Raw genomic sequence first — 23,705 nt, forward strand, 5'->3', positions numbered from 1 at the left:
AATATACCGGGAGGGAGATTTGCTAGAGCTGCTCGAGAGGATTTAGACTAGTATTGTGGGTATGGGGTGGATGGGACACAGGGAGATAGAGAGGAAAGAGATCAATCTGAGACTGGTACAGTTGGGAAAGGGAGGAAGTCAAACAGTCAGAACAGGCAGGGACAAGGCAGAGAACAAGGTAGGACTGATAAATTAAACTGCATTTACTTCAATGTAAGAGGTCTAACAGGGAAGGCAGATGAACTCAGGGCATGGTTAGGAACATGGGACATCATAGCAATTGCAGACATGTGGCTCAAGGATGGAACAGGACTGGCAGCTTAATGTTCCAGGATACAAATGCTATCGGAAGGATAGAAAGGGGGGCAAGACAAGAGGGAGTGTGATGTTTTTGGTAAGGGACAGCATTACAGCTGTAATTAGGGAGGATATTCCCGAAATATGTCCAGAGAAGTTATTTGGATGGAACTGAGAAATAAGAAAGGGTTAATCACCTTATTGGGATTGTATTATAGACCCCCTAATAATCAATGGGAAATTGAGAAACAAATTTGTAAGGAGACTTGTTATCTGTAAGAATAATAGGGGAGTTATATTAGGGAATTTTAATATTCCAAACATAGACTGGGACTGCCATAATGTTAAGAGCTTGGATGGAGAGGAATTTAAGTCTGTACAAGAAAATTTTCTGTATAAAGATGTACCTACTAGAGAAGGTGCAAAACTTGACCTACTCTTGGGAAATAAGGCAGGGCAGGTGACTGAGGTGTCAGTGGGGGAGTAGCTTGAGGCCAGTGCCAATGTTTTTTTACAACCTTTACCATTGGGGAGAAGGTACAGAAGCCTGAACACATGCATCAGTCGATTTCGTAACAGTTCTATACTGTTGTTAGAATACTGAATGGACTCACAAATCCTTGACATTCGCCTGCATTTGTGTTTTTTGTTTTTGCTGCTGTTTATCTATTACTTACTTATCTAAGCCACTTAACTCTGTAATCTGCCTGTATTGCTCACAAGACAAAGCTTTTCACTGTGCCTCAGTACATGTGACAATAAATTCAATTCAATTCAATAATTGTATTAGTTTTAAAATAGTGATGGAAAAGGATAGACTGAATTTAAAATTTTGAAGTTCTAAATTGGAGGAAGGCTAATTTTGACAGTATTCGGCAAGAACTTTCAAAAGCTGATTAGGGGCAGATGTTTGCAAAAAAGGAGATGGCTGAAAAATGGGAAGCCTTCAGAATGAGATAACGAGAGTCCAGAGAAAGTATATTCCTGTCAGGGTGAAAGGAAAGGCTGGTAGGTATAGGGAATGCTGGATTACAAGAGAAATTGAGGTTTTGGTTAAGAAAAAGAAGGAAGCATATGTCAGGTATGGACAGGGGAGATTGAGTTAATCCTTCGAGTATAAAGGCAGTAGGAATATACTTAAGAGGGAAATCAGGAGGCCAAAAAGAGGACATGAGATAGCTTTAGCAAATAGGGTTAAGGAGAATCCAAAGGAATTTTATAAATACATTAAGGACAAAAGGGTAACTGGGGGAGAATAGGGTCCCTCAAAGATCAGCAAGGCGGCCTATCTGTGGAGCCACAGGAGATGGGGGAGATACTAAATGAGTATTTTGCATCAGTGTTTATTGTGGAGAAGGACATGGAAGATATAGAATGTGGGGAATAGATCTTGAAAAATGTCCACATGTCTTGAAACGCATACAGGTGGATAAATCCCCAGGACCAAATCAGGCGTACCCTAGAATTCTGTGGGAAGTTAGGGAAGTGATTGCTGGGTCCCTTGCTGAGATATTTTTATCATCAGTAGTCACAGGTGAGGTACCAGAAAACTGGTTGGCAAACGTGGTGCCACTGTTTAAGAAAAGTGGTAAGGACAAGATAGGGAACTGTAGACCAGTGAGCCTGACATTGGTGGTGAGCAGGTTGTTTGAGGGAATCTTAAGAAACAGGATGTACATGTATTTGGAAAGGCAAGGACTGATTAGGGATAGTCAGCATGACTTTGTGCATGGGAAATCATGTCTCAATAACTTGATTGAGTTTTTTGAAGAAGTAACAAAGAGGATTGATGAGGGCAGAGGAGTGGACATGATCTATATGAACTTCAGTAAGGCGTTCGACAAGGTTCCCCATGGGACACTGGTTAGCAAGGTTAGATCTCCTGGAATACAGGGAGAACCAGCCATTTGGATTTAGAACTGGCTCCAAGGTAGAAGACAGGATGGCGGTCGAGGGTTGCTTTTCAGACTGGAGGCCTGTGACCAGTGGAGTGCCATAAGGATCGGCGCTGGGTCCAGTACTTTTTGTCATTTATATAAATGATTGGATGTGAACATAGGAGGTATGGTCTGAATGTTTGCAGATGACACCAAAATTGGAGGTGTAGTGGACAGTGAAGTGGATTACCTCAGATTACAATGGGATCTTGATCAGATGGGCCAATGGGCTGAGAAGTGGCAGATGGAGTTTAATTCAGATAAATGCGAGGTGCTGCATTTTGGAAAAGCAAGTATTAGTAGGACTTACACATTTAATGGTAAGGTCCTCGGGAGTGTTGTTAAATAAAGAGACCTTGGAGTGCAGGTTCACAATTCCTTGAAAGGAGACTTGTAGGTGGTTAGGATAGTTAAGAAGGCATTTTTGGTATGCTTTCCATCATTGGTCAGAGTATTGAGTACCAGAATTGGAAGGTCATATTGCAGCTGTATAGGACTTTGATTAGGCCAATTTTGGAATATTGCATGCAACTCTGGTCTCCTTCCTATTGGAAGAACGTTGTGAAACTTGAAAGGGTTCAGAAAAGGTTTGCAAGGATGTTGCCAGGGTTGGAGGATTTGGCCTGTAGGGAAAGGCTGAATAGGCTCTTTTCCCTGGAGCGTCCGAGGCTTTGGGGTGATCTTATAGAAGTTTATAAAAGCATGAAGTGTATGGATAGGATAAATAGATAACGTCTTTTCCCTGAGGTGGGGGAAGTCCAGTACTAGAGGGCATAGGTTGAGGTGAGACGGGCAACTTTTCATGCAGAGGGTGGTGAGTGTATGGATTGAGCTGCCAGGGGAAGTGGTGGAGGATGGTACAATTACAGTATTTAAAAGGCATCGAGATGGGTATATGAATAGGAAGGCTTTAGAGGGATATGGGCCACGTGCTGGCAAATGGCACTAGATTAGGTTAGGATATCTGGTTGGCATGGACGAGTTGGACTGAAGGGTCTGTTTCCGTGCTGTACATCTCTATGACTCAAATGCACTGTTGTGTGGACGTATTCGCACTCTGATCACTTTAGTTTAGTTAGAGAATAAACAAGGGAATGATCCACTAATAATTTACATATGATCAGCATCATCTTCATTGATCATCAGTCATTAAACAAATGACTATCTGGAACAAGGTTGCATATTTCATCTTTGATTACTTCATGCATGGCAATATATATGCAAATCATGTGTAACACCTACAGATTGACTTGCAAAAAGCATAACAAAACTCAGAGAGCCTACACTTTCAAACCAGATTCCTCTGACTTGGAGCCAAAAATGTATTCCGATGTAACCTTTGTTCACCACTGTAACTCTGACCTTGGTATTTGAAGTGGACAAGGTGGCCTGAAAGGGTTGACATATTTTTCCAACTTTTCAGTAGTATAATATCATACAACTTACATCTGTTTACTGAAAGCAAAGTATCACATAATTTGTTATTAAAGTTCTCACCACTGGCAGCGATTTGGCCACTAATATGTTGGATGTTAGAACCATAGTAGGTTGTAGCAATGGAATAGCTTGAAAACTCATTTGGTTAGTCGGACATTTTTCTGCGTAGTGAAAATAGAATCAATTGCTGAAGTCACCACTAACCATTCGCTCCTCATGATTGTCAACACAGGTCAATGCGTTCGTCACAATTCTAAAGATTTGATAATGAGCAAACAGCTATTGATGTTCCTTGACAACCTGGTGCTGCCTGAAACTGTGTGAAGATTGTACTGAACTGCTTAAAATAGGTGGAACTTTTGACATTATTAGCATAATCATGTTGACTCTTATGGCACTGACAAGTAGTAATCACTTGGACACTGTGGCAAGGTCACACTACTATTAATAAATTAGTAGTAATTGGCAAACGAAATTCAGTGTCATTGAGTCTCCAATATCTATGCCAAATTTGCCAAATAAGTAAATTCCTTTGGAGATACTTGCACAGTTTGCAGGTGCATGAGGTTTTTGCTGAACTTCTGAAGTCACAATGAGAAAGCAGGAACTTCTGCAAAAGCCCCTGGCTGTTGTTTAAGATTTTATGAATTATGGGATGAAATACATTTGTTGAGTGCTGACCATTAGACAAATTGGGAAGTTGGAGCTCCACCCCAGGTTTTGAGTACATCGAGATGGTTCCAAAGAAGTTTCTTGGTGATATCACTTTTGGATGTGATATTAAACTTGATGCTTTGTTTGCCTGTTCCCCACTGGAAGTTAAAGAATCCATGACATGACTCAAAATGTAGTTATGTTTCCCAGTCACCTGAACAACTTTCTTAGAGCCATAGAGATGAACAGCATGAAAATAGACCCTTCGGTCCAACTTGTCCATGCCTATCAGATATCTAAACTAAATCTGATCCCATTTACCAGCACTTGGTCCATATTCCTCTAAAGCCTTCCTATTTATATCCCAATCCAGATGCTTTTAAATGTTGTAATTGTACCAGCTGCCCCCACTTCCTCTGGCACCTCATTCCATACACGCACCACTCTCTGCGTGAAAATGTTTTCCCTTAGATCCCTTTTAATAAGGCCATAAGACCATAAGAAACAAGAGTGAAAGTAAGCCATTCGGTCCATTGAGTCCACTCTGCCATTCAATCATGGCTGATGGGCATTTCAATGCCACTTACCCACACTGTCCCTGTATCCCTTAATTCCTTGCGAGATTAAGAATGTATCAATCTCTGCCTTGAAGACATTTAATGTCCCGGCCTTCACTGCGGTCCGTGGCAATGAATTCCACAGGCCCACCACTCTCTGGTTGAAAGAAATGTCTCCTCATTTCCGTTCTAAATTGACCCCCTCTAATTCTAAGGCTGTGCCCACGAGTCCTAGTATCCCTGTCTGACGGAAACAATTTCCCAGCGTCCACCCTTTCTAAGTCATGCATTATCTTGTAAGTTTCTATTAGATCTCCCCTCAACTTTCTAAATTCTAATGAATATAATCCCAGAATCCTCAGCTGTTCATCATATGTTAGGCCTACCATTCCAGGGATCATCCGTGTGAATCTCCGCTGGACACGCTCCAGTGCCAAATGACCTTCCTGAGGTGTGGGGCCCAAAATTCTAAACTGGGCCTAACCAGGGCTTTATGAAGTCTCAGAAGCATATCGCTGCTTTTACATTCCAACCCTCTTGAGATAAATGACATTACATTTGCTTTCTTAATCACATACTCAACCTGCAAGTTAACCTTAAGAGAATCCCGTACTTGCGCTCCCAGATCGCTTTGTACTTTGACTCTATGAATTTTCTCACCATTTATAAAATAGTCCATGCCTGTATTCTCTTTTCCAAAGTGCAAGACCTCGCATTTAAATCTATCCCCTCTCACTTTAAAACTATGCTCTCTCTGAGGAAAAGACTTTGTCCATTTACCCTATTCATGCCCCTCATGATTTTATAAACCTCTGAGGTCACTGCTCGGCCTCCGACACTTCAGGGAAAATAGTCCTAGTCATTCAGTCTCTCCCAATAGTTCAAACCCAGGCAACATCCTTGAAAGGGTTCAGAAAACAGTGTCAATATTCACAACATCTTTCCTATAGCAGGGAGCCCAAAATTGCACGCAGTATTCCAAAAGTGGCCTAAACTATGTCCTGGAAAAGCGCAGCAGGTCAGGCAGCATCCAAGGAACAGGAGAATCAACGTTTCGGGCATAGAAGGGCTGATGCCCGAAACGTCGATTCTCCTGTTCCTTGGATGCTGCCTGACCTGCTGCGCTTTTCCAACAACACATTTTCAGCTCTGATCTCCAGCATCTGCAGTCCTCACTTTCTCCTCCCTAAACTTTGTCCTGTACAACCACCATGACCTCCCACCTCCTACACTCAGTGCACTGACCAGTAAAGGCAAGCGTACCAAATGCTTTCTTTAATATCCTGTCTATCTACTACTGCACTTTCAAGGAACTATGAACCTGCATTTCTAGGTCTCTTTGTTCAGCTACACTCCTCAGAACCTTACCATTAAGAATCCTGTCAACTTTCAACAAAAAACTCCAACTGGTCATTCGTCTTTTTATAAGTTCTTGCTGTATTCAAAATGGACTACCATATTTGTCTATGCAAGTCACTGAACCCCAAAGTAATCAATTATAAATGAGGGTCTTTAAAACTTTCAGATAAGAAGAGACAAAATTGTTTTAATAAGAACTTGGACTTCATCTTTTTAATTCAATAAATCCTACTGCTTGTGGGAGAACTGTTAATGTTAACGTTATTAGGTGGTTATTGTGGGCTGTTCTAAGCACACCTGATTTATACATTACATCTAAAGTAAGGAGCTGAAAATGTGTTGCTGGAAAAGCGCAGCAGGTCAGACAGCATCCAAGGAACAGGAGAATCGACGTTTCGGGCATCAGCCCTTCTTCAGGAATGCCCGAAACGTCAATTCTCCTGTTCCTTGGATGCTGCCTGACCTGCTGCGCTTTTCCAGCAACACATTTTCAGCTCTGATCTCCAGCGTCTGCAGTCCTCACTTTCTCCATCTAAAGTAAGGAGCCAAGTCAAATTTGACCAAATTGCACCATTGTAAATAGCGTATACTAATCAATCCAATGCAATACATAACAGCTTGTTGGTTTGGAGACAGAGATTTTGGTTGGGACTTCAGTGCTGAGAGTTAAATTTAATGTAATTTCAAGCTTTTCACAACAAGATTTCCCATATTCTTTACAATCTTTAATCAGAGCTTACAGGAAATCCCTGCTATGAGCAATGATATATTCCTAGTATTTTATTATAACCTGAAAATTGAGAACTTAGCACTGCTGAAAACAGAAATTAAAGATATCTTTTAATTCAGAAAATTGGTGCAGCTTTTAAGGATTTTTTTCAGTTCCAATGGCTAAATAATCAACAGAACATATAGTCAATTCAAGGTTAATCCATTATAGAGTCATAGAGATATACGGTATGGGAACAGATCCTTCGGTCCAACTCATCCATGCCTACCAGATACCCAAAATAAATCTTGTCCCATTTGCCAGTATTTGGCCTATGTCCCTCTAAACCCTTCCTATTCATATACCCCTCCAGATGCCTTTTAAATAACAATTGTACCAGCCTCCACCACTTCCTCTGGCAGCTCATTCCATACATGCACCATCCTCTATGTGAAAATGTTGCCCCTTAGATCCCGTTTAAATCTATCCCCTCTCACCTTAAATGTATGCCCTCTAGTTTTGGACTTCCTTTTCCCTGGGAAAAATACCTTATCTATTTACCCTATCCACGCCTCTCATGATTTCATAAACCTCTATGAGGTCACTGCTCGGCCTCTGACGCTCCAGGGAAAATAGCCCTAGTCATTCAGTCTCTCCCGATAGCTCAAATCCTCCAACCCTGGCAACATCCTTTTAAATCCTTTCTGAACCCTTTCAAGTTTCACAACATCCTTCTGATAAGAAGGAGACCAGAATTATACGCAGTATTCCAAAAGTGGTCTAACCAATGTCCCGTACAATCACAACATGACCTCCCAACTCCTATACTCAATGCACTGACCAATAAAGGCAAGCAAACCAAATGCCTTCTTCTTTATCCTATCTACCTGCGACTCCACTTTCAATGAACTATGAACCTGTGACTCCAAGGTCTCTTTATTTAGCAACACTCCCCAGGACCTGCCTTTCCAAAATACAACATCTCACATTTATATAAATTAAACTCTATCTGCCACTTCCTGGTCCATTGGCCCATTTGATCAAGATCCCACTGTACTCGAAGGTAACCTTCTTCGGTGTCCACTAAACCTCCAATTTTGTTGTCATTTACCTCCTATGTTCACATCCAAATCATTTGTATAAACAACAAAAAGCAGTGGATCTACCACCGATCCTTGTGGCACACAGCTGGTCACAGGCCTCTAATGTGAAAAACAATCCTCCCACCCTCTGTCTTCTAACTTCAAGCTAGTTCTATATCCAAATGGCTAGTTCTCCCTGTATTGTGTGTGATCTAACCTTGCTAACCAATCTACCATGAAGAACCTTGTCGAATGCTTTATTGAAGTCATGATTTGGAGGCGCCAATGTTTAACTGGGGTGTACAAAGTTAAAAATCACCCAACACCAGGTTATAGTTCAACAGGTTTATTTGGAAGCACTAGCTTTCAGAGTGCTGCTCTGAAGATTACAAAGAGGGTCAATTGGCCGAAAAGTGGCAGATGGAGTTTAATTTGGATAATGTGCAGTATTGTATTTTGGTAATACAAACAAGGATAGGACTTATTCAATTAATGGTAGGGTCCTGGGTAGTGCTGTAGAACAGAGACACCTAGGGGTTCAGATACATAATTCTTTGAAATTTGTGTCACAGGTAGACAGGGTGGTTAAGAAGGCATTTTGCTTACATTGCTCAGATCTTCAAGTACAGGAGTTGGGATGTCATTTTGAGGTTGTACTGGACGTTGGTGAGGCCTCTTCTGGAGTAGTGTTTGCGGTTCTGGTTGCCCTGTTAGAGGAAGGATATTATTAAACTGGAGAGGGTTCAGAAAAGAGTTATCGGGATGTTGCTGGGAATGGAATGTTTGAGATAAAAAAATAGATTGGAAAGATTGGGACTTTTTCACTGGAGTGTAGGAAATAACAAAGAACAAAGAAAATCTACAGCCCAGGAACAGGCCCTTTGGCCCTCCAAGCCTGAGCCGATCCAAATGTACTGTCTAAACCTGTCAGTCAATTCCTAAGCATTTGTATCCCTCTGCTCCCCACTTACTCATACATCTGTCCAGAAGCATCTTAAATGAATCTACCGTGCCTGCCTCTACTACCTCTGCTGGCAACGCGTTCCAAACACTCACCACCCTCTGTGTGAAGTACTTGCCGAGTGTATCCCCCTTAAACTTTCCACCTCTCACCTTGAAAGCATGACCTCTCGTTATTGAATCCTTCACCCCGGGAAAAAGCTTGTCTCTATCCACCCTGTCTATACCCTTCATGGTTTTGTAAACCTCAATCAGGTCCCTCCTCAATCTCCTTTTTTCTAGTGAAAATAAACCTAACCTACTCAACCTCTCTTCATAGCTAGCACCTTCCATACCAAGCAACATCTTCGTAAAGCTTCTCTCCACCCTCTCCAAAGTGTCCACATCGTTTTGGTAATGTGGCGACCAGAACTGTACACATATTCTAAATGCGGCCGAACCAATGTCTTGTACAATGTTAACATGACTGGCCAGCTCTTATACTCAATACCCCTTCCAATGAAGGCAAGCATACTATATACTTTCTTGACCACTCTACCCACCTGTGCAGCAACCTTCAGGGTACAATGGACCTGCACTCCCAGATCTCTCTGCCCATTAACTGTTCCCAAGGCTCTTCCATTCATTGTATAATTCGCTGTATAATTAGTCTTCCTAAATGCATCACCTCACATTTGTGTGGATTGAAAACCATCTGCCACTTTTCCGTTCAACTCTCCAGTCTATCTATATCCTCCTGTATTCTCTGACAGTCCCTTATGCTTTCTGCTACTCCACCAATCTTTGTGTCATTTGCAAACTTGCTGATCATACCAACAGTGACCTCTTCTAGATCTCTTATGTATATTACAAACAACAGTGGTCCTAATACTGACCCCTGTGGAACACCACTGGTCACTTTTCTCCATTTAGAGAAACTCCCTTCAACTACTACTCTCCGTCTCCTGTTGCTCAACCAGTTCTTTATCCCCCTAGCTAGAACACCCTGCACACCATGTGACTTCACTTTCTCCATTAGTCTACAATGGGAACCTTATCAAACGCCTCACTAAAGTCCATGTATATGACATCAACAGCCCTTCCTTCATCTAACAACTTGGTCACTTCCTCGAAGAACTCTATTAAGTTGGTAAGGCACGATCTCCCCCGCACAAAACCATGTTGCCTATCACTGATAAGTTCATTCTTTTCTGAATATAAATAGGTATTATCTCTCAGCAACTTCCCCACCACCAATGTCAGGCTCACTGGTCTGTAGTTACCCAGAATATCCCTACTACTCTTCTGATACAGGGGGACATCATGAGCAAACTGCCAGTCCTCACCTGTGTTTAAGGATGCCACAAAGATATCTGTCAGGGACCCAGCTATTTCCTCTCTCGCCTTCCTCAGCAAACTGGGATAGATCCCATCCAGTCCTGGGGATTTGTCCACCTTAATAACCTCTAACATACCCAACACATCTTCCTACTTATGCCAACATGATCCAGACTAATCAAACTCCTATCTCTAATCTCAAGATTCATCATGTTCCTCTCCTCAGTGAACACTGATGCAAAGTAATCATTGAGAATCTCACCCATTCTCTCAGGTTCGGTACACAGCCTTCCATCATTATCTTTTAGTGGACCAATCCTTTCTCTAGTTACCCACTTGCTTCTTATATAAGAATAAAATGCTTTGGGATTTTCCTTAATTCTGCTTGTTAAAGCTATTTCATGACCCCTTTTAGCCCGCTTGATTCCTTGTTTAAGACTTGTCCTACTCTTCCGATATTCCTCCAGGGCCCGTTCTGTTCTTAGCTGCCTAGACCTTATGTACGCTTCCCTTTTCCTCTTGGCTAGTTGTACAATTTCTCCTGTCATCCACGGTTCATGAATCTTGCCCTTCCTATCCTTTGCCTTCAACGGGACATGCCTATCCTGCACTACCGTTAACCTATCTTTGAAAGCCTCCCACATCTCAAATGTGGACTTCCCTTCAAATAGCTGTGTCCAATCCACAGTTCCCAGCTCCTGTCTAATTTTGATGTAATTGGTCTTGGCTCAGTTCGTACTCTTCCCTTTGGACAACTCTCTTCTTTATCCAAGAGTATTCTAAAACTTACAGAATTGTGGTCATTGTTCCCAAAGAAATCCCCCACCGCAACTTCTACCACTTGTCCTCATTCCCCAGTACCAGGTCCAATACGGCCCCTTCCCTCGTTGGACTATTGACAAATTGCTCTAGAAAACTCTCCTGGACGTTTCGTACAAATTCTACTCCATCTAGACCTTTGACATGAAATGTATCCCAGTCAATGTTGGGAAAATTAAAATCTCCCATCACCACTACCCTATTGCCTCTACATCTATTCATAATCTGTTTACCTATTTGTTCTTCTACCTCACGCTCACTGTTGGGAGGTCTGTAATACAGCCCCAACAATGTAACTGCACCATTCTTATTTCTCAACTCCACCCATAATGCCTCACTACCCAAGACTGCCATAGTGTCCTCCTTTAGCACAGCTGTGATATTGTCCCTGATCAGCAATGCAACTCCACCCCCTCTTTTACTTCCCTCCCTGTCCTGTCTGAAGCGTCTATATCCTGGAACATTTAGTTGCCAATCATGCCCTTCCTTCAACCAAGTCTCTGTGATGGCAATAATGTCATACTCCCAGGCACCAATCCAAGCCCGAAGTTCTTCTGCCTTACACACTATACTCCTTGCATGAAAGTAGATGCATTTCAGGCCATCAGTTCTTTTGCACTCACCTGCTCTCTGCATATTCTTCCCTTTATTAATGCTTTCTTCATAATTCTTAGTCTCCAGTCTGCACCTCGCTGCCTACTTGTTTTCTCTTCTGGTTCCTAGTCCCCTGCCATATTAATTTAAAACCTCCCCAGGAGCAGTAGCAAAACCTCCCCAAGGACATTGGTTCCGGTTTGGTTCAGATGTAGACCGTCCCTTTTGTAATAGTCCCACCTTCCCCAGAACCGGTCCCAATGTCCAACAAATCTGAACCCCTCTCTCCTACACCATCTCTCAAGCCACGTGTTCATCCTGCCTATCTTTTCATTTCTACACTGGCTAGCATGTGGCACTGGTAGTAATCCTGAGATCACTACCTTTGAGGTCCTCCCCTTTAACTTCTCTCCTAGCTCCCTGAATTCTTCTTTCAGGACCTCATCTCGCTTTCTACTTGTATTGTTGGTGCCTATATGCACCAAGACAACTGACTGTTCACCCTCTGCAGCTGATCAGTGACATCCCTGACCCGAGCACCTGGGAGGCAACATACCATCTGGGAGTCCCATTTTTGGCCACAGAACCGCCTATCTACTCCCCTCACAAAAGAATCCCCTATGACTGCGGTCCTACGAGTCTTTTTCCCACCTTTCTGAACAGCAGTGCCTGCCATGGTGCCATGGATCTTGACAACTGCTGCCCTCCCCTGGCGAGCCATCTCCCCCAACAGTATACCGGTTTTGGAGGGAGATGATGGCAGGGGACACCTGCACTGCCTTCTTACTCTTTTTCTGTCATTTGGTCACCCATTCACTGTCTCCCTCAGCAATCCTAACCTGCGGTGTGACCAGTTCACTAAACATGCTATCCATGACCTCCTCAGCATCGCGGATGCTCCACAGTGAGTCCATCCGCAGCTCTAGAGCCATCATGTGGTCAAACAACAGCTGCAGCTGGACACACTTCTTGCAAGTGTTAAGAGTCAGGAATGTCAGATACGGTCCTAAGCTCCCACATCAAGCAAGAGTCACACGCCACAGGTCTGAGGTCCCCTGCTGTTGTAAGCTTAGCTTTATATGAACTAACTAAAACCAACCAATGCACTTAAATAAATGAAAAAGATAAGAAATAAAAGCCTTACCTTACAGGATCTTTTTCTTCCGGTTACTGGGGGGGAAGAGATATTACCTGTGTAGTATCTCGGGTTTAGCCACTGCCTAAATAAATTAAGCCCTTACCTTCCGGGCAGCCCTTGCTTCGCTCCTCCTTTTCTCCTTGCCGCTCTGGCAAAATGGAGGCTCGACTCCCGAGGTAAGTCCCTTCTTATGCAGGAAAACTTACCCTTCCTAGCAGCCCTCGCTTCACTCCCCCTTCTCTCCTCACCACTCTGGCACAATGGAGGGGTTACCTTATTGAGGTTTATAAAATCATGAAGGGAATCATAGATCATAAGGTGAATGACAAGGGTGTTTTCTCTAGGGTGGGGGAGTTCAAAATTAGGGGACATATTTTTCAGGTGAGAGGAGAAAGATTTAAAAAGGACAAAAGAAGCAACTTTTTTTTTTACCCAGACCGGTTCATGTGTGGAATGAACTATCAGAGACTGGTGGATGTAGGTATAGGTACAATGTTTAAAAGCCATTTAGATAAGTTCATGAATAGGAAAGGTTTGGAGAGACATAGGCCAAGCGCAGGCAGGTGGGATTAGTTTGGGAACATAGTCTGTATGGACTGGGTGAACCGAAGGGTCTGTTTTCATGTTGTATGCTTCTAAATTCATTAGAATAAATGTAAACACAGCCTCGTGCAAAGGAATTACATTTTTTTGCCCTCAATTTCTTTCACATGATAGGCAAAAGGTGTACACGATCACCCCAGGCCAGAAACAAAGACAGAAGCTGAAGCAAGGAGATCAATCCACAAGAAAAGACCATATGGTGAAAATAGTTGCTATAAGAATAAAAGAGACCTGCAGGTATGATATATGATGCTGTTACAGTCCTAAACAAGTGGTGTTGAAACAGGGGGAAGATGTATAATTAGGGTATCTTGATGATAAAATTAAACAAGATAAATAGTACCAACAGGTAAAGATGTTCTGATTGAGCTAACCTCATTCTTGCTCTTATGGGAGATTCATATAATTGACTTGATAGCCTTCCATCATGGTTTAACCACGAGGCCAATCAAAATATCTAATGGACAGGAAGGAAACCATTAGTCCAATCCTAAATATTTTCAGAGCAACATTTACACATTAAAATGAACCCTGTATCAAAGGGACCTGGGTATATAATTGGTAAGATTTTACTGATCTTACTCCTAAAATACAATTAACAAGAGAAATGGGGAATCAGCAGATGGTGCACTGAAGCATCAAATATCAAACAACCCAGTATTGAGATCTTAATTCTGCATATTGTGAAACTGAAATAATGTATTGATTATCCGATGCACATTATTTGGACTGCCCTATAATCACAAGAATGATCTGCTTCCACGTATTCATGCTTTTGTGATCTCCAAACCTAACTGTTCTAATTCTCTTCTGGATATTCTCTCAAATCCCATCCTTCATAAGCTTTAACACAACCAAGCTTTGCTGTCTATAAGCTATTATAAAGTTGCTTATTGACCAGTTCTGACTGACACACAAGTTTGCCAGTATCTCAGATTTAAAGTCTTCATCTTATGTCAAAATCTCCAACGGCTTTTTCCCATTTTCTTTAAAACCATCTGCAGCCTAACAACCATGAACTGTGGCCTTTTACACACAATTCACACATCTTCCGCGCACCCACGCCAAAAAAACTACCACTAGCTTCTCAGGCTCTGAAAATTCCTCCTTTAGTCTCTCTGCTTCACCACCTTCCTCTCCTTTAAAACCCTTAAAATCTCCCTTTTATACCAGGTTCTTCCATGGCCCCTCATAATACCTTTATCACTCATTAAAGAACTTTCTAAATTGAGTCAATGTCAAAGTTGTGTATAAATACAAGTTGTTAAAAATTGCACATCAAACTGTTACTTAAGATGTTTGTTTGCTCAGCTGATAACAGGTCCAATTGAAAACGAAGGATCTCAGCCAACATTTACTTCTAATCCAAAAAGCGTATTGTCCAATCTCTATGTAAATGGAAATCTGGAAGAATGTGTAGCAGTTGAGAACATCTCTGGTAATCCGTGCTTCTCATATACAAATGGGCATGACTTCGGAAAGCCCACTTACCTTTATGATCCACACTGTGAAATGGATATCAGCAGAATCTATAGTAGATGTACACAACTTAATGCAGGGTGCCATAATCCTGGGAATTACGGTGGCCCCGGAACAAACTGCAGTACAAGTTTTGAGTGTGGAGATTACCCCAACTGGAATAAAATTACATTGGGAAAGAATGGCTACAGCAACTCTTTTATTAGATATTCTCAAAGTTCTTCAGATCCTTGCAATGAAGCTGCCAGTCCTAAGAACTTCAGAGACCCAATGCAGAATGCACAAACTACAATAAACAACATGAACAAAACCATGTACCAGACCTCCAAACCCAACCCGGATGAATATTGTGATTATCTATATGATGCTATGTTCCTGCAAAATCAGAATAGCGCTTATGTTCCTGCTGCTATTTATCCACTTTAGAGTTTCTTCACATACAATAACCCATAACTGCTATGGCAATGTGAAGGGCAGAAACACACAATTTTATCAATAAGAATCCCAACCTTTTTTAAAGAAGTCTTAACTAAACCACCTATCAACTGGAAGATATTTAACATTCCAACTGCAAATTTTTAAACATCAATTCAAACATAAAATGCATGTATTATTTAAAGAAAAACAAAAAAAAACTCATCAGTTCAAATCATGCGGTAATTTTTTCTCCAGAGTTTATTGTAAATACTGGGTAAATTTTTATGAACTTTATATGAAAGACTATCAATAACAGTGATGCAAATCCGGCAGCATGATTGCAGTGAACAAACAATAACTAAGGTTATCATTTTTTGCCTATACCCTGTATGACATTCTGTAGCATGTTCTGTGAGACAAATTCACCATGTTATAATCAAATTTCGATGAAATATAGTATAACACTCATTCAATTCATTGATGTACATAAATTGCAGCTCACTCATCCACTCATGGCTGACACATTTGTCACTTTCAAAAAGGATGTGTAGCACAATGGATTAATGGTTGTAAAATATTTATTGCTTTTCAGAAGTTACCTCAGGATTAATTTTATATGCCAGCAGGTTGTCTCATGTAGAAAACACAAAATCAAGTACATTGTACATAAAGTGTACATTATAATGCCTATTTGAAAGTTCTTGGTATAGATATCCACTTACATTCGGAAAACTATTGACAGAATCTGAAATGATGGCCTATGAGGGATTTCTTTACTGAGGTCACAAGTGCCTTTATCATTATATTTAACTAATGTCATATGTCATACAGGGATCATTTCTGATTGCCAGAAACAGCAAAAAAAATCATTCTTTTAAAGTTTCTTCTTCAACAGGAGGGAGGCATATTCACATTTTCTAGAAAATTTCACCTGTGCCTTTTTTGATTAAAAGTACTTTGCTTTGTGCAGTTTTATTACAGTGCTTCATTTTAAATTTATAATGTATAATATGGAAATGTTATCAAATCTTAGCACCAGCCTGAAGATAGTGTCATATAGTTGTGATGTCATTAAAAAATACCTACATGGAATAAAACTATATGCATTGTGTTAATATTTGAATACCAAATAAAGCTAAACATAAAAATATAGTATGAATGTCTTGAGTTCAACTTTAGTTACGACATGTGAGTTTGGTTCAACATTTAGTTTTTTGTAACATATTGCCATTTGTTTTAATTTAATGAAGTAGTGGGTATGGGTCATGGGTCACTTATGTGCATTTAATCAAAACTGTATGTCTAAAAATGCTGTTGTGACATGCTTATTAAATAGCATTATTATCAAGCTGTTCAAGCTCTTCCATGTACTGAGCTAATGCCACATTACTCATCAGAAGTGCTATACCAATAATTCCGGAAAGGTTTCCTCAATCCCTAACTTCCTTAATATTGGGAGTAAGGTTTTGACAAGCTGAATATGTGTGGGAGTCAAAAGCAAGCTTGACGTGCTACCTACTGTGAACAAGACAATAAAATATCTTAATGCAGCACCACATCAGTTATATTCCAAAATCTTAATGAGCTTTCAGCACAGAACCTTGCTTCAATAACTTCTTTCCAGCAAATGAAATAATTAAGCCCAAGTTAATTAATTTAGTTCTGAAAACTAATCTTACAGTAATACTATTAGACTCTTCTATTGGTGGCTGCATGAAGTTTCACATTTTAAAAGAAATCATTTATAGGATGTGGCTATGCCAGCATTTATTGCCTATTCCCAATTGTCCAGTGGGCGGTTAAGAATCAGTTCATAAGTTCATAAACTTAAATTTATGGCTAGTACAAGACAGTGGAGGAGCAGCCATATCTGTCATGAGTCAGAAAAACATTCACTTATGGATTGAGATTTGGCTGGCCTTATACTAAAATGACAGCATTTGATAGTTTTAGGAAAGGTACAGTCCTGCAGTAGTCTGCACCTGTGCAACTGAAAAATTCTTAAATCAAAGTCAGCATGGCTACAAAATAAAACTGAGTATAAACAATCATAAATGGGGAAGAGAAGATCACGAACTCCTTCCTCAGAGGCATTCTTAATATTTTGAATGCATAAATAGGAATAGTGTAGTCTACTGTGATGCAAAATTCTTCAAAGGCTTTGGCTTGTGAATTGCCTCATGGAATTGACTGAGATCATCCAATAAAAAGTGAGAGAAATCGGCAAATAATAATAAAAAAATTCAGATAGTTTTTTTTACAATTCATTAAGAGGTTGATTGCCCAGGATTGTGTAGGACATTTGAAGTGCCACAAGCAGAGTCATATACAGACATTCAATAAAGAAAGAGCAAAGCCAATTGGAAGAAAACATTTATTTTCTTGGTATCCAAACATAATTTCAGTTTAAGTAAATAATGAAAAAAATCTCAAAATCAATTAAAGTTTTGAAGTCAGATGACATGAAAAGACAATGACTGTTGTCCAGCAGAGTCTCAGATAACATGAATTATTCCATTTGTAATAAAAATGAGACAGTTCACTGACAGCTACATTCTCATAACCCAGTGTAAAAATTCTGACAGTACCAATGTATTGGCAGTAAAATTGAAACAATGCGAAAGACAATAGCCTCCAGATTTGTATTTAAACCCCCAAGCCTAATTACAGATCATTTAACTTTTTTAATGCATATCTCTTAAAGAAATCAGTCTGTGATTCAACATACTGAAACTTTTAAATTTCAGACTTTATTTTTGCAACACTCTCCTTTAAAAAATAATGCACTGTTTCAGCAATATCCTATATAAACTCAGAAAGCAGCTTCCTCTTGTAGAGCTAATGCCATACCACTCATGCAAAAGGTAGAAGATAAAAGTGCTTTGCCTTGAATCTAGACCTAAATTGACAGGTTGAATCAAATTAAAGAGGGGTTTCAGCAAATGCTGTAAAGCTCTTCACACGAGAAAAGAACAAAGGGGTGTACATTTTATCAATGTCAAATGTAGTAACAGCAGTCTCACCAGTTGACCTAAAAAAAAAATTAAAAATTAAACATATTTTGCAAATTCTGTATAAAAGTAGAATACTTTTATAATTTAGAATATTCCTTATTATCCTGAAAATAGTGTATAATGATTGAGTATGTTAGTTTATTAATAGTTATTGTTTACTATTTAATAAACTACTAAAACTTTGAAATATATCAATTGTATTTCAGGTTATACTGACTGGTTTGTTTAGAACAGATAAACTGTCTTTAGAATTTAGAGATTTTTTTATATCACCTGCCACAGTATTGTCATATTCTCTCTTTACCAGTCATATTTTCCTGATTATTTCCCCTCTCAACTTCATATATTTTGCCCAGTTCTCACTTTAAGAATTCATACATCCATGAGACTGTAGCTTTGATTCTCTTGCCTTTCACTCTTTTTGGAATGGAACTAGTCTGTAGCTAAACCATTTAAAGATCATCTCAACTGTTGTTTCATTATGGTTCTGTGTGTCAGTCTTTGGTTCCATTCTACTTAGCTAGATTCATTATCATCCCATTGACATCAGTTAGCCATCTGGTAAATTTGGAGGTTCTACTTCAAACTGTTTCTTACCCTACACTATTATTAATCTAAACGTTATGATACAATGATTACTCTTATCAAAATATTCCCCAGAAATACTGATCTTGGTGTCCCTGTGACATAAAAAGGTCTCCAAAATCTTCTACCAGTATGTAATTAAGAGACAGTGATAGGCAAATTGGGCTTATTAGGGATAGGTCATTTATGCTTAGGATGTGCAAAGGTGAGAATATTTGAGTACTTTGCATCACTGTTTACTAAGAGGCAGAAATAATGGATGGGCTGAAAGTTCATAAAAAGGTTGTACTAACTGGTTTTGTTTAGAACAAATAAATTACCTAATTTGAATGGCTTCCATTCTTACCATGAGGATAGCAGAAGGAGTTGCCACAATTCCCTAGATATGGGGGGGAAAGCATGCCAGATGATTGGAGAATTTTAGATGTGACAATAAAGTATTCAATGAAATATGTAGGAATATCCTTTGTAACTGTAGGTCAGTTAATTTAACATTAATGTTGGTTAAGGATTTAGAAACAATACTTAGACAAACCAAAACCAGCAGAAACTTGGAGAAGTTTGAGGTAACTAAGGAGAGACAGCATTGATGTGTAAAAAGCAGATGGTGCTCACCAAACTATTTGAAGTTTTTAATGAAATGAGGAAAGTCAATGATGATAATGCAATGGATATTGGGTATGTGGATTCTAAGAAAGCATTTCACAAACTCTCAAAATTCAAGGCTAGTTAATAAAACTAAGGCCCATGGAATAGGAGGATTGGCATCAGCTTGAATGGAAAAAGTTTAAGAACAGAAATCAGCAAATTGTAGAAGATATTTGGTTTCAGAGTGCAGGATGGAACACAGTCATACTCCTAAAGGATTAATGGTGGGACTACAGCTTTTATTTATATTGGATCAAAGAATAATATTTCAAAATTTGACAATGATGCCAAATTTGATGTTTTAGGTAAGCTAGACAATGAAAAGCTGTTTCCACTAGCTGATGGTACAAAGATTAGAGGGTACAGGTTTTAAGGTTTTGGGCAAGAGGTGCGAGAGACATTTGAGAAAGATGTTTTTTAGCAGCAAAGGTAATGACCTGGAACTCTCTGCTCATTGGGAGACAGAAGTGAGGACAGTGAATGATTTCAAAAACAAACTGGATGGACAATTAAAGGAATGTGCAGGACCATGGGGATACAGTTGGAAAATGGGAGTGGTTGTACTGTTCTAAAGGGATCGCATCATGGACTTGAAGGTCGAATGCTTCCTAATGAGTCAATGAGAAACCAGGGGTTAGCATAGGTGAAGTAATCATTCCCTCACTAAAGAGGATTTGAAACGGTCCTCTGTTTTAACCGTTTTCACATTCTCATATTCTCAGGCAGTAGAAAGCAGGCCAAGTACTTGTATGAAAAAGCAGAATATTGTGGATTCTGAAATTCTGAAATATAAGTATCTAAGTCACTTGAATGAGGTCCTGAAAATTGAATTCAAGGAGCTGGGAATTATAAAATAGGACTTTAAGAACAGTAATCTCAGGGTTAGTTGCAGTGTCATGTGCCAGTTAGAAGAACAGATTTATTGAATCCATTGCTGGAGAACAAGTGTTGGAGGGAGGGCCTCAGATTTCTGAGGCATTGGGACCAGTTGAGGGGACTTGTACAAGCTGGCCAATTTAAATCTTAACAGGACTGCGACTGATATCCTCACAGGGAGATTTGCTAATGACGTTGGAGCTTGTTTAATCTAATTTGTTAGGGGCATAGGAACTTGAGGGGAAACTCAAACTGACGTTGGAAACAGGAAGTAGAAAAACAATTTAAAATACAATGGAACATAGTTGAGAATCGAGTTTGATATAATTCCACATTTGAAGCAAAGGGACAAGTTAAGGGCACTCTATATGAATGCACGCAGCATTCGCAACGATAAATGGTCTAAAGGCATAAAAGAAATAAATGTTTATAATATAATTCCATTACAGAAACATGGCTGCATGCTGACTAAGACTAGCAAATGAATATTCAAAAGATATTGCACATTTAGAAAGGACAGATGAGAAGGAAAATTAGTTCTAATGATAATATGAGATAGGTCAGAACACTAGAACAGGAGGATCTCAGGTCTAGAGCAATGCATGGAATTTGTTTGAGTGGAACTATGAAAAAACTCGTCCAAGTCCCATTTGCCTGTATTTTGCCCAAATCCCTTTAATCCTTTCCTGTCCACATACCTGTCCAAACATCTGTTAAATGTTGTACTTGCCATTAACACTCCCTTTGGCAACTTGTTCCACATATGCACTACCCTCTGTGTGAAATGGTTGCCCCTCAGGTCCCTTTTAAATCTTTCCCCTTAAATATATGCCCTAACCTAGGGTAAACACCTCGGCATTCACCTTGTTTATGCCCCTCATGATTGTATAAACCTTGATAAGGTTACCTCTCAGCCTCTTATGCTCCAGGGAAAAAGTCCCAGCCTATCCAGCATCTTCTTATAATTCAAACTCTCCAGTCTTGGTAATATCCTTGTAATTTTTTTTGTACCCTTTCCAGTTTAATAATATCCTTCCTATAGCAGTGTGACCAGAATTGTACGCAGTACACCAAATATGGCCTTAACAATGTCTTGTATAGCCATGACATCCTAACTAGTGTACTCATTGTTCTGACTGATGAAAGCACACTTGCCAAACGCCTTCTTCACTACTCTGTCTACCAATGATGCCACTTTCAAAGAACTATGTACCTGCACCCCTTGGTCTCTGTTCACCACCACTCCCCAGGGTCTACCACCAACTGTGTAATTCCTGCCACGGTTTGTCTTATCAAAATGCAACAGCTCCCATTTATCCATCTGTCATTCCTCAGCCCAGTTGATCAAGATCCCATTGTATACTTAGATAACCTTCTTCAATGTCAATTATTCCAGCAAATTTTGTGTCATCCACAAAATAACTAAGCATGCCTCCGACATTTTCATCCAAATTGTTTATATAAATGGCAACAACAGTGGACCCAACACCACCCTTGTGACACATTGCTGGTCATGGGACTCCAGTCTGAGCAACAACCTTCTACCACCACCCTGTCTCCTGCTATCAAGCCAATTTTGTAACCAATCGGATAGCTCCCCCTGGATCCCACATGATATAACCCTACTAACCAGTCTACCATGCGGAACCATGTTGAAGGTCTTACTAAATTCCATGTAGACATTTACTGTTGTCTTCATCCTCTTCAAAAAGCTCAAGTCAAGTTTGAGAGATATAATTTTACATGTGGAAAGCCATGCTGATTATCCCTAATCAGCCCTTGCCATTCCAAATGCATGTAGATCCTATGTCTCAGAATCCCTTCCAACAACTTAGCCACCATGAACATCAGGCTCACCAGTCTACAGTTCCCAGGCTTCTTCTTGCAGCCTTTATTAAATAATGGCACAACATTAATCACCCTCCAGTCTTCTGGCACCTCATCTGTGGCTGTAAATGATACAAATAATGCTGCAATTTCTTCCTTAGCTTCCCACAGTGTTCTGGGTTACATCTGATCAGAACCCGGGAATTTATCTATCTTTATGCACTTTAAGATCTCTTGCATCTCCTGTTCTGTAATGTGGACTCTTTTCAAGACATCACGATGTATTTCCCCGATTTCCCTAGCTTTGCCATGTCTTTCTCCACCGTAGCACTGATGTGAAATGTTTGTTTAGGATCTCACCCATTTCCTTTGAATCCACACATAGATGGCTACATTGAGGGAGTCAGGAGCCAACTTAAAAAGTAATCTCAGGACTGCTACCAGTGCCAAGTGCTAGTCAGAGTAGAAATGAAAGAATAGGTAAGATGAATATGTGGCTTGAGAGGGGAGGGGTTCAGATTTTTGAGACATTGGGACCAGTTCTAAGGAACATAGGACTATTACAAATTGGACGGTTTACACCTGGGCCGAACTGGAACCAATGTCCGAGGGGGTGCTTCCGCAAATGCTGGTGGGGAGGGTTTAAACTATTCTGGCAGGGGCATGGGAACCAAATGAGGAGGTTAATGAACAGTAAGGAGGTAGTAACTAAAGTCTGTAAGAAACTAGATAATGAAGGCAGTGTGACTAAGGGGAAGAATAGGCAGGGAGCAGATGATGAACACAAAAAGGGACAGGTGGTCTGAGGTGCATTTGTTTTAATACGAGAAGTGTAGTAGATAAGGCAGATGAGCTTAGGACTCTGATTAGTACCTGGGAATATGATGTTATTGCAATTGCTGAGACTTGGTTGATGGAAGGGCATGATTGGTAACTAAATATCCCAGGGTATAGATGCTTCAGATGGGATAGAGAGGGAGGTAAAAGGGGTGGAGGAGTTGTATTACTGGTCAGAGAGGATATCACAGCTATACTTAAGACGGGCACAGTAACAATGTTGGGGCTGCACTATAGGCCTCCCAACAGTAAGTGTGAGATAGAGATACACATATGTAAATAGATTATGGAAAGATGTAGGAACAATGATGGTGATGGGAGATTTTAATTTTCTCAACATCGACTGGCAATCACTTAGTGTTCGAGGTCTTTGATTAGACTTCCTACAGTGTGGAAACAGGCCCTTCGGCCCAACAAGTCCACACCAACTCTGCGATGAGTAACCCACCCAGACCCATTTCCCTCTGACTAATACATCTAGCACTATGGGCAATTTAACATGACCAATTCACCTGACCAGCACATCTTTGGACTGTGGGAGGAACCGGAGCACCTAGAG

At 40.3% G+C, this 23,705-nt stretch overlaps 2 protein-coding genes across 9 annotated transcripts in view; one reads left to right on the forward strand and one right to left on the reverse strand.

Annotated features, from left to right (window-relative positions):
* The window catches only part of LOC140464867 (chorion-specific transcription factor GCMa-like), a 44,784-nt gene extending 28,082 nt beyond the window's left edge, over positions 1 to 16,702 (forward strand). For both annotated transcript variants that reach the window (XM_072560429.1, XM_072560435.1), the window contains exons 5-6: positions 13,578 to 13,700; positions 14,775 to 16,702. In XM_072560429.1, coding sequence (XP_072416530.1) covers positions 13,578 to 13,700; positions 14,775 to 15,368 — 717 coding nt within the window. In that variant the 3' untranslated portion in view covers positions 15,369 to 16,702. The remainder of the gene's footprint in view (positions 1 to 13,577; positions 13,701 to 14,774) is intronic.
* A 1,017-nt stretch (positions 16,703 to 17,719) lies between these two features.
* Positions 17,720 to 23,705, reverse strand: part of fbxo9 (F-box protein 9) — a 94,140-nt gene continuing 88,154 nt past the window's right edge. For all 7 annotated transcript variants that reach the window (XM_072560405.1, XM_072560386.1, XM_072560415.1 and 4 more), the window contains one exon: positions 17,720 to 18,390. In XM_072560405.1, the coding sequence (XP_072416506.1) occupies positions 18,282 to 18,390 (109 nt within the window). In that variant the 3' untranslated portion in view covers positions 17,720 to 18,281. The remainder of the gene's footprint in view (positions 18,391 to 23,705) is intronic.

This window comes from Chiloscyllium punctatum, chromosome 3 (genome assembly GCF_047496795.1).
Source record: "Chiloscyllium punctatum isolate Juve2018m chromosome 3, sChiPun1.3, whole genome shotgun sequence".
Lineage (NCBI taxonomy): Eukaryota > Metazoa > Chordata > Chondrichthyes > Orectolobiformes > Hemiscylliidae > Chiloscyllium > Chiloscyllium punctatum.